The sequence below is a fragment of the Hylaeus volcanicus genome, chromosome 3 (assembly GCF_026283585.1).
Source record: "Hylaeus volcanicus isolate JK05 chromosome 3, UHH_iyHylVolc1.0_haploid, whole genome shotgun sequence".
NCBI lineage: Eukaryota > Metazoa > Arthropoda > Insecta > Hymenoptera > Colletidae > Hylaeus > Hylaeus volcanicus.
In genome coordinates this window covers 13068016-13078330 of record NC_071978.1, presented here as the reverse complement: position 1 = coordinate 13078330, position 10315 = coordinate 13068016, and the positions used below count along the sequence as shown (strand labels likewise).

The following is a 10315-nucleotide window of genomic DNA, read 5'->3' as shown; positions in this document are numbered from 1 at the left end:
TCGAGAAGAGATTATTAATTCATTAGGGATTGCGATTGTCAAGAAGATAGAAAATGTTAAAAATTTTCCACTGGAGGCTGCGTTCCAAAGATTTATTTCCAAATTTGTGCGCTTGCAGTTGATTAAATGTCGCTAACCGATCCTCGTTACCAACTAATATTGGAAAAGTTTTGTGCCACCGAATTAATATCGTGGAATTTCGTTTTTTGCTAGTATTCGAGACCGATTAAATGAGCGAGTCTATTATAAACTTCACTTGAACGGATTTTCTGCATACTTTCGTTTCAGAAATTATAATACGTAGAGGATAATATGGTTTAGCGAAAATACATGTTTGAACAGATGAAGCCTGTTTCGACTGTTGGAAACTCGTGCTACGTCAAAGTTCGCGTATCCTCGGTTTCACGTCTTCATAATTTATCGTTCGACGAGTTAACGAAACAATCCGGACGTGTAGTCTTCGTACAAAGCCTGAAGACTGTAAATGTATTTTTTTTATTGCATTGCTAACCTTTTAGTTAAAGTGGACTTGAAATTTGTCTACGCGAGGCTTTGTTTTTGAGACAATGAATTTTCCAATTAATTCGTTTTATCACATTTTCTATTCGTTCTTGTTCGCGGAGAATTGTCTGTGGTGTAAGAACCGAAATAGAATTGATACTTGTACATCAATTTGGACTTTCCTTGACTATTCTTGGAATATCAAGTTTATTTTAAACTTCTGTCAAAATTGGAACCGAAATTGTGGTTATTTACGCTTTCAACCCCTGCTTCATTTATATTCTTTAAACCCTCGACCTCGAATGTTACAACGAGAATATCACTATGAAAGAAAAAAAATTCCAAGAAAAAGGTAGCTTGTTTGTAAGAGCATTACTCTGCTATTATTGCTTAATTGCATTCAAAATGAATATTCATCCTCCTCAGATAAATAAAAAAATGTGTATACAATTATTCATATTTCTACTTTATCACATTAACTGTGGCAATATTTTCCTTTAAGATTTGCGAACAGTTTCGTTCATTCAAGAGAAGATTTCTCACAGATGTTACAGAACGTTGCAACAGGTGGGTATTTCCAGAACGAGCCCCACCAGAAGAAATTATTTTAATCCCGATTATATGCCTTCGCACCTCCCTCGAAACGTTTATGCTTCTAATAATTCTGTGACGAAGCTAATTGAATTTTACAAGGCCACCGAAAATAAAACCCACTCTAATACGATCAAACTTTTATAAACTTGATTAATCACTGAAAATTAATTCGATTCGATTCGACGTTCTAAAGCGACCTATTTCTATCTTCCAATTGTCCAATAGCCATTTCTTTCAGAGAGCTATTTTCAGCAACCTGAAAATCTTCAATTATCGCTTAAAAAAAACGTGAGTCGCGGATCCATTTTTTTTCCAGCAAATTTGCATAAACGTTGGAACAGTGAAAAGATCCGATTACTCGGGTATCCACTTCATTCCCGGTGAAAACGAGGCTCTCGAATCAATTACCGTCATTTCCGGTGGACAAAGAGCGCCGGTTACTCGATTAAAAGGACGAAATTCTCAAAGCAGCGGTTCGAAACGTAATCTGGCCACGGAAAATTGCAATTTCCGCTCTGGCCAGGAATAACCGCGGGACGACATAAAATATATCCGATACCACGGGCACGCGCGACCGTTGCTTTTTAATTGTCTTTTGTTCGGCCCGAAATCGGACTTTCAATCGCGAAAATTGCTCCGATTTCTCGCCCCTTTGCGCCCGTCATCGACCCCGTTGCAAATTTAACAAGTTCCGTCTACCGCTAGTACCGTTCAATTTCATTTTCATGGAAAAATGAAAAACACACACGAATAATTGCACGCTCTACACGAGGAGAACAAGCTTTCCTGGCTACCTTTTAGTTTGGAATAGTCAAGATGAAATTTCTGGAAGCATTAAAGAGTGGAATATTTGCTTCAAAAATATTTTTAATTAAGATTGAAAAAGTGTATACTGTACTATGATTGTTTGCGCAACATTCTGGTCGAGCGATCGTAAACTCGCAACCGAACGTTTTCGCGTTTTCAATTCCTTTTTTCTTCTTTTTTTCAGCAATTTAACTGTATTGGTAATTGAGCGATTGGAATGAACTACCATTCAATTTTACTATTTTGTGGCCAATTTTAGAGGGAAAAATTGCTGGAAATTTTCGAATGGGATGGTGCAAAACGCGAAATCCTACGGTTGAATCCAACTGAATGGATCGGTGGAGCTTCTTTCACGGTGGTCTTCGTTGCAAAAATAGAAATGGTCGATTTGAAGCCTCGTGAGGAGAACTAGTTAAGTAAAAATTCAGCACTGTGCAAATATACATGTCTTTAACAGTAATAAGTGAATAATTTTTTATTTTATTCTTATTAGTCGATATGTGATAGGGCCATTGTAATAAACTCATTCGAATCTAACTCTGACACGTCTGAATGCTATGTTTCATGGCTTGGCGAGCAGGCACACAAGTAGCGTCACTAGTTCACTTGCTCGCCGTGTTTTGAAACGATTGTGATGGAATACACACTCTGGAATAGTCGAAAGTCCGCGAGTAATATAAAACTTCCAAATTTTCAGCGAATATGTATAAAATCCACAGTTTAATTGAAATTTCCCTATCACGCATAGACTGAACATCTATTTTTCATTAATTAAAAGTTGTATATCAACACACCACCAATTCTATTTCCTTCGCAAAATCTCAAATCGAACATCCCTTACGTAAGCCTTGTAATCCTGAATGCAAACGGAAACAAGGCATTTCGCATGCGTTTCGTCACACGTTCCATGCAAGGGGAAAGAAGCTCCGAAATATAATTAAAAGTTCACTGCCACTCTGTTAGTAATCACGGCTCCCAAAGGAACGCTGCAAAACGAAAGTGTAACAAGTGTTAATCATAGTAACATCACGCGACAAGTGAACACATCACGCTGTTATTGTACACAAGAGTCACTAATTGAAGAAACTGATTAGTCGTTGGGCAGAGATGGGCAAATTTTATTGGAATAACGAGGAATAAAAGATATAGAAAAAAGTATGACAACTTCTCAGCTATCGTTTCAATTTATAATTAAAATTCTACTTTACCTAAAAGTAGGTATAAAATCATCATTTTTGAATTTTGAATGGAAGCATCTTTTATTCGTCGTTCTGAATCTTTACATTTTGCCCATCTCTGATAGGTCGATGCACGTCACATGGGGAACACTGAAAGAGAGGTGTTGGAAGCTGGCGCGTCATGGCGATCTGTCGTCCTCGAAATGACCCTATATGAGGCAACACGGTCGACCTGCATGGAAATTTCGTCGACGGGAATATCGAGCGCATCCCGAAAGCGTTAAACTCGGCCCATCGTGAAAATCGTTCGGTTTTCATTGGGCCACGATTGCCGCCCGTTCCACAAACAATTATCAGAAAGGGAAATTACGTTCGCGCAACGATTTGCACGGCTGGTGGCGGCGATTCGATAGGTCCATGCATGCAAATCGTGTTATTTTAAGGTATCGAAATCGGTCGACAGATTTTCACGATTTCGGGCCTGCTCGATTCATTGATTATTGAGTTATTCTCTTTTGGAAAATTGTGTTTACTTGCTGCACGTTGAGCCGATATTTTGGAAATTTTGTTTCATTGGTTCAACAAGCTGCTGATGATATAATATTTCAAATATTGTTTATTACAAATAATCTCGATTTGTGTACTACCGATGTTTACTACAGGTAATTGTTTGTGTACAAACCCCTCACATTTACAAAATTTAATAACGATATTTACTCGACAGGGTAGAATAGGTCACCCAATAATAAAAATATAAATTTTGATATCGTTGATTAAATATTACCAATGGATTGCTAAGGCTCTCTGAAAATGAGTCGAAACACGACTATATTTGGAATATTTTTATTTACACGTATTTGGAGCACACTACCCTACACTCCCCAATCCACCCCTAATAATTTCATAAAAATATATTAAAAAATTAAAAACACTATTCTTTTTTTCATCCATATTAAGACATAAAGGATTCCGTGTAAATACTTCGATGGATTTAGAGAAAACTAAAGCACAGCGTTGTTTAAACGTGAGGGGTTTAATGAAGAAACAAAAATATTAGTAAACGAAGTGTCCCATACTTATACTTTGACTTCGCGTGACAAAAAGAAATTACTTTCATTCCCCTGCATAAACAGCTAATCTGAACTGTAAAGCGGCAATCTGGCTACCAACTTTCATTCAAACGACCGCCTAATTGAGTTGTACCCCCATGTGCGAGGGAAAAACTTTATTAGGAGCAGCACGCGGTTGATCCAACGGAACAGTTTCAACGCGATTTAACCTGCATGGGATGTCAGCGAGTTGGGTATTCTGTACCTACAGTAACGACCAACAGTGTGATACCATATTCTGGCAAAAGCATATCCTACACAAGCTTAATAAGTTCCAGAAAATAAGAATTGCGTCATGTACATTTATAACGAGACTACGAAATACTTATACATCGATGGAAAAATGTTTACGAGTATCGAGATGAGGCATTGAACTATAATATACATGTGCTTCAGAAATTACATTTGATATTAATAGATAATTTTTAATTGGACATTTATTTAATGGCCTAGAGGGTAACAATGGTTTCACACTTCTTGGTTGGTATGTATATGTAGTGATGGAATCAATAACAATATTTACAAGTACAATCTCAATCAAATCGATACTTATTAGAATCAAGATTCGAATAACCAAGATGAAGTATTTTCTGACATTCTATCCGTCTATATGTATCAGTTAAAACAAGAATTCCCCATTGAAGGTAAAATTTCCTGACATCGTACGTATTCATTCTCCATTCGTTACGCGACTAAAACTGTGACTCAAGACCGCCTGGAAAGGAGCTACATCCTGTTCCAGGTGCTAGAATCACCCCATATTTCATCGAGTCCTAGATACCACTCGCGATATGCTTGATCCCATCACTACCCACGTCGTCACGTGTTAAACTGCTCGCTGCTCGACGTTTAACGTCAAGAGGACGTCACGCAAAGCGAACAGAGCTTCTGGAGCTTTGCGTGGAAATTAACACGTCACGACTTTATCGGGTTTGATAGGATGTACCTAAACCTTGCAGCGAACCCGTCGACCAGAGTTAAAGCTTGTCTGCGAACACTATTCCCAGTTAACGACGTGTCAGATCAAGCGCGAAACTCCGATTTCGGCCTCCATTGCAGTACCCACCGACCCCTTTTGCTAAATATAAATCCGTGCAAGTACAATCTTCGGACGTTTCACTTGTCGATGAAGTCGTGGCCTGCTAGCAGAGATCTTCGGAACTTCAAAGACTAATTATTCAATAAAGTATTCACCCAGAAGTTTCTCGATCTATGTCCTGGAGAAATAAGAAATTTAGTAATTGTAGAAGCACTAAAGAGACAAAGTGAATATTCAATAGAAGAGATTGATCACGAAGAAAATTCTATTGCATGAAGAAATAATTCATTACTAAAGGAAGAAAATTATATTTGACGTTGGTTTTGACTAATAAAAATAAATATAGAAGAGGGCTATTTGAACAGAATTATTTGAAAATTAAGAATTGTTACTACCAATTTATGTTCCACATAAACCACTTGTAAAATCAATCAAAGTCTTCAAAATTAAGTTGCTTTTTAAGACCACATTATCAGTGATAGTCTAAGCAGCAATCCAATCAGTTTGTCTCGTGGAAATGTAACGAATCAAAGCGAAAGATAATAATTCTAATAATACTTTGAGATTCCGAAGATCAATAGACACAGGAAACACCTGTGCCACCCAAGTTTGTCAAGTTCGGGAATTATTCTAAATCTCGTCCATCACCTGAAAATGCAATTGGTTTTGGGCTCGACGTCGGACATATTAGAGTTTTTGCGGCATACTGAAAAGCGAAATTAGCGAAGCTGCAAAGACAACAACGATTAAATGGCCCAAAGAAAGAAACGCGCAGTTCATTCTGCCGATCGACCATCAGTCAATCTGTAGCTACCTTTCATTGAATCAAGGCAGGTTTCCTGTGGTTCATGTTAAAGAATCGGAACTGTAGCCGCAGCGTTAGGTCTTTCCGTACTGTTGGGAAAGAATAGAGGTGTCGTAAGTATAAGTCGCAGCTTAGACTCGTGGAGTCTCTCGTCGATGGGTGGTAAAATCGTGTACACTAAAGAACAGTCGACCTTCTATGAGGAAGAAGTCGAAACGAACTGGAGCAACTATTACAGGACTATTATCATTTGCAAAAAAATATGCTCATTTATCGTTTCGAGATCTTGCACAACCAAGGTGGACGGTGGCACGCCATTATAATCCTGTCAGTTTATCTTGTTCCCTAGAGTCGTCGAGTAACTCGAGTGTTACACGACGACCACCTACACCGCAATGAAACGATTAACTGCAAACTAGGAAGTGGACGTAGACGCAGGGACTCCGTCTGGAAATATAATCTGTGATGTGTGTTTACTCGTGTTCAAGTGTATCCCCATTTTCCCCTCTTAAATTAACACTTTGGAGGACGTTAGAAGGTGTACTAGAGCGTACAAGATGAAAAAGGATAATGCGAGCAACTCAAAATAAAATCGTGCGAGGGATGCTTGATTGTTAATAAATATACATAGATGCTTGCTGATGGTGTTCGATGCTACTAGTAGCATTCTTACTCGCTGATTCAAACAGAGGACATTCTTTTATTAACCAAGACAATTTCAAGGACGATCGTTATTAAACTATTCGTGAAATATATCGACCGATACAAAATGCACGTAAACTGGACAATCGCAAACAGAAAATTCTTTTTTCGAAGATTCGATTAGATGTTCGACGGGCACAATTTTGACTCGACATTCGTGAACATTTCACTCTACGTAAAATAGAAAATCAGGCACTAGGAACAAATTTTCAAGACTATAGTGGGAGGTAGAAACTCGTAGAAACTCGGTAAATCTACTCACTGCACTAATCAGCGCTACGTTCTGTCCTTTAAGCCACCTATAGGGATAATGTAATTTTTTGAGACTGCACCGCTCTCTACCTTAGCGCGTTCCAGACGATAGACTAGTAAACACAAATAATTGATTAAAATTCTTTCGATTTAAATTTTAACTGGGGTGAATTTTTTGGGTAAAAATTGGTGCAGGCATTCCACGTATTTGTGTTATGCGTTTAGCCCGCATGATAAGGTGGATGCGTGAAGAGTAAAGCAGATTGAAAAAATAAATTAAGAAGCTGGCGATGGATGGGGTGAGACATGCGATAAGTGAAAAATTAAACGAAGATGATAACATTAGAGAATCGTTAAAGATACGACGCAGGTAACATAGATTCGGGGTGCACTCTAAGGTCTCATAATTACCTCTATGCCACTAGCTAGAAAAATAATAAATGAATTTAGCAGGATGAATGGATGATGATGTGCTAGTAAAGCGCTATGTAAGACTACGAAGCAGATTCAGAAGAGTTAGAAGCATTTCATCATATGATCTCCATGGTCCCCCATACAATTGCTTCCATCTAAACGAAAAATGAAAAGTTTAAGTATCGCTATAGCTTTGATAAAGACAGTGACGTGTCTCTTTAGAGTGTAGAAATAATTAACTATAGAAACTACATCCGCAGTTGTTTTGTTGTAGACATATGAAGTGAACATTTATAACACATGTATTAAGTAGAATTCAGGAACGATATACCTAGAAAAGAAAGATTAATCGGAAAACCGTATAAGCGATTACAGATATCTTTAGAACTATATAAGTTCTGCAAAACTACTGTGAAGATAAGAAACGGACGACACTTAAGATTTGATCGATGATCGCCACTGAAACGATAAAAAATTAATTTATCTTGACCGAAATGTGTACATATCACCTAAGAAAGGTAAAGGTCTTACCTTTCCTAGCGATATGAATGACACACGCTTCGACGACTAACTAAATCAACGTTGAATGACGTCTACCACAATTCGATACATATATATATATATATATCGAAAGTTTGTTTTGTCTCAATATGACATCTTTACTCACTCCTATCAATGTTGCGTTGCAAGTGGGCAGCCACACGATGTCTAGCGTCATTGAATTCCAAGTGAAGACCGAGTCGAAGCAACGTTGGATTTTGTTCTACCAACTGTGTAATCTCCATTTCAATTTTGTTTCCCAGCACTTGTGACCTCTGCCGGTTAGAAATAGAAGCACGCTTACATTAGGACAAGAACGAGGTTACGAAACGGAAAATGAAGTAATTTGAACCGCATGTTACCTGATTGGAACATCGAAACTCTTCTATTGACTTCGTTTTGAGGAGTGCCCTGATGAGCCTCACTATCACAGATGGGCTTATGAAGTTTGTTTCGACACTGAAATATTTAACAATCAATAAAATTACCGATTTGTTCCGCCATTTAATAAAATTGGTGGGTAGTATTATACTGACTTGAGTACTCTAAGCGTAGAGTTTTTCTCTAAGGCTTCCGCCAACCTTTGCGCAGTCTTATCGGTGAGTCCCACGTTTGTTAAACTTAAAGATTCGAGATGCGTATTCATCTCCAATCCTTCGAATAGTAGAATAAACTTTTCGTCGGATATATTCTGCGAAACAATAAATGAACGGTTAGTAAAAGCTAAACTTCCTATGAAATTGGAACTCCATAAGTTTCGTATGCTCACTTTAATATTGTTCCAATTTAATTCGGTTAACGAAGCATCGTCTTCTCGAACTTGTTTGATAGTGGCGTCGATGTCTGTATCATTGGGTGGTTCCATTGGGTAAGGTTTTGGTTGACTAGCTTTCGTGACTCCATCCCAACCCATACCAATGGGCTGACCAGAATTTAATAGAGAGGCATGATACTGGTCCTGATTCATCATGGAATGGAATCCGAGAATAGCTGTATACAATAAAAATAAAATACACTTAATAAAAATTATATCATACCACACCTTTAAATGACTATGAATATAAAAATATTACCCACCGGCAAGATCGATAATTTCTTCTTGGGTAGCATTGGACAGTGCTTGTTCATATTCTTCTCCAAGATCAATAGCAATCTGTTCATCCGCTTCCTTTTCCTTTACCGATTCTTGAGGAGGTGGAATCCACTAAAAAATGAAATAGAAATGTATCACATAGTGAGCTAGTGATGATCAGTAATGTTAGTTAAAAGTTTGAAAATATTATATACCTTTTTGCCTCTAATAACACCAGGTACAAAAGGTTTCAACTCTGGTATGTCTGGTGTTTCTAAAGCCTGTTTGTTGATGTGTTCGATGAGTTTCTTGCGGTTCAGGGGACCTGTCGGACTCTTGTCGCATTCATAGCTACAACGTTCCGAGGGAGGCATAAAGCTGTCCTGTAAAAGTATTACAAACCTTGATTAAAATGCAAAGATACTTTGATAAAAATATTCACATAAGAAAATCTATGCTTAGATTTTGCAAAGAATATATGGACAATGATTTCCTTACGTCAGGATCCACTTCCTTGGCCAGCATGTTAATTTCTTCGGGAGTAAGTTGTGCCAACAGTTCATCCACATCAACGTCGTCATATTCACTCAAGTCTTTGCCATATAACTTTGCTGCAGTCGTCATAGTGGTTGTTTTGGTTGATGCGGAAGTCTGGAAATTTTCCCATGGTTCTTGGTCAACTACAGAGTACCTCCGTGACATTTTATTAGTTCTATTATTAACTAGATTAACTGATTTTGCAAAACTGACAGTGCTCTACTATCATCTACCGAAACTATGTTAATTTCCTTAAAAAAAAACAATAACAGAACACTGTAAAATGTATTATTCTCTGTGTTTAATTTCTTCTAAGAACAACTCTGCTTCTACACAAATGATTTCGATAATATAATATATTAACGGTTGATTTCACTCTCCTCGAATTCACGTGAATGTTGTGCGCGAAGTTCACTCAAAACAGTTGAAACAAACGGTTGTAAAGACCAGCGATGGTCAATGACAACAGCAAACAAACACGACCCTGGAAGAGAACGAATGATACGTTTTCGAGTGCAACGATATCAATGACGAGATATTTCGTCACGGTAAATGCTCGTCACCGAGTCCAAGAGTACAACCAGCCAGTGTTCCTGATCGAACCCTCAGCAAATCGACAACTTGCATTTAAATTCGGCAACTGTCCAACACGGCTGATGGCCTTTGCCCCAGATAGTTCCGGATCGATTTTCATTGACAACTCATCTGCCAAATCGACAACCCACGCTAAACGCGTAGATTCGCGCCTGATCCTGGAAAACTAGC

The 10315-nt window shown here is 38.0% G+C and overlaps 1 protein-coding gene across 8 annotated transcripts in view; it reads right to left on the bottom strand.

The window, feature by feature from the left end:
* LOC128874483 (tropomodulin) overlaps positions 1-10315 on the bottom strand; it is a 74701-nt gene that overhangs the window by 848 nt on the left and 63538 nt on the right. For 6 of the 8 annotated variants that reach the window (XM_054119323.1, XM_054119325.1, XM_054119326.1 and 3 more), the window contains 8 exons: positions 9512-9664; positions 9229-9396; positions 9019-9145; positions 8711-8931; positions 8478-8632; positions 8304-8400; positions 8069-8216; positions 6998-7100 (listed from right to left, as the gene is read on the bottom strand). In XM_054119323.1, coding sequence (XP_053975298.1) covers positions 7012-7100; positions 8069-8216; positions 8304-8400; positions 8478-8632; positions 8711-8931; positions 9019-9145; positions 9229-9396; positions 9512-9664 — 1158 coding nt within the window. In that variant the 3' untranslated portion in view covers positions 6998-7011. Of the gene's footprint in view, positions 1-6042; positions 6123-6997; positions 7101-8068; positions 8217-8303; positions 8401-8477; positions 8633-8710; positions 8932-9018; positions 9146-9228; positions 9397-9511; positions 9665-10315 lie in introns of all 8 variants that reach the window. The other 2 variants (XM_054119324.1, XM_054119327.1) reach the window with 2 other exon arrangements.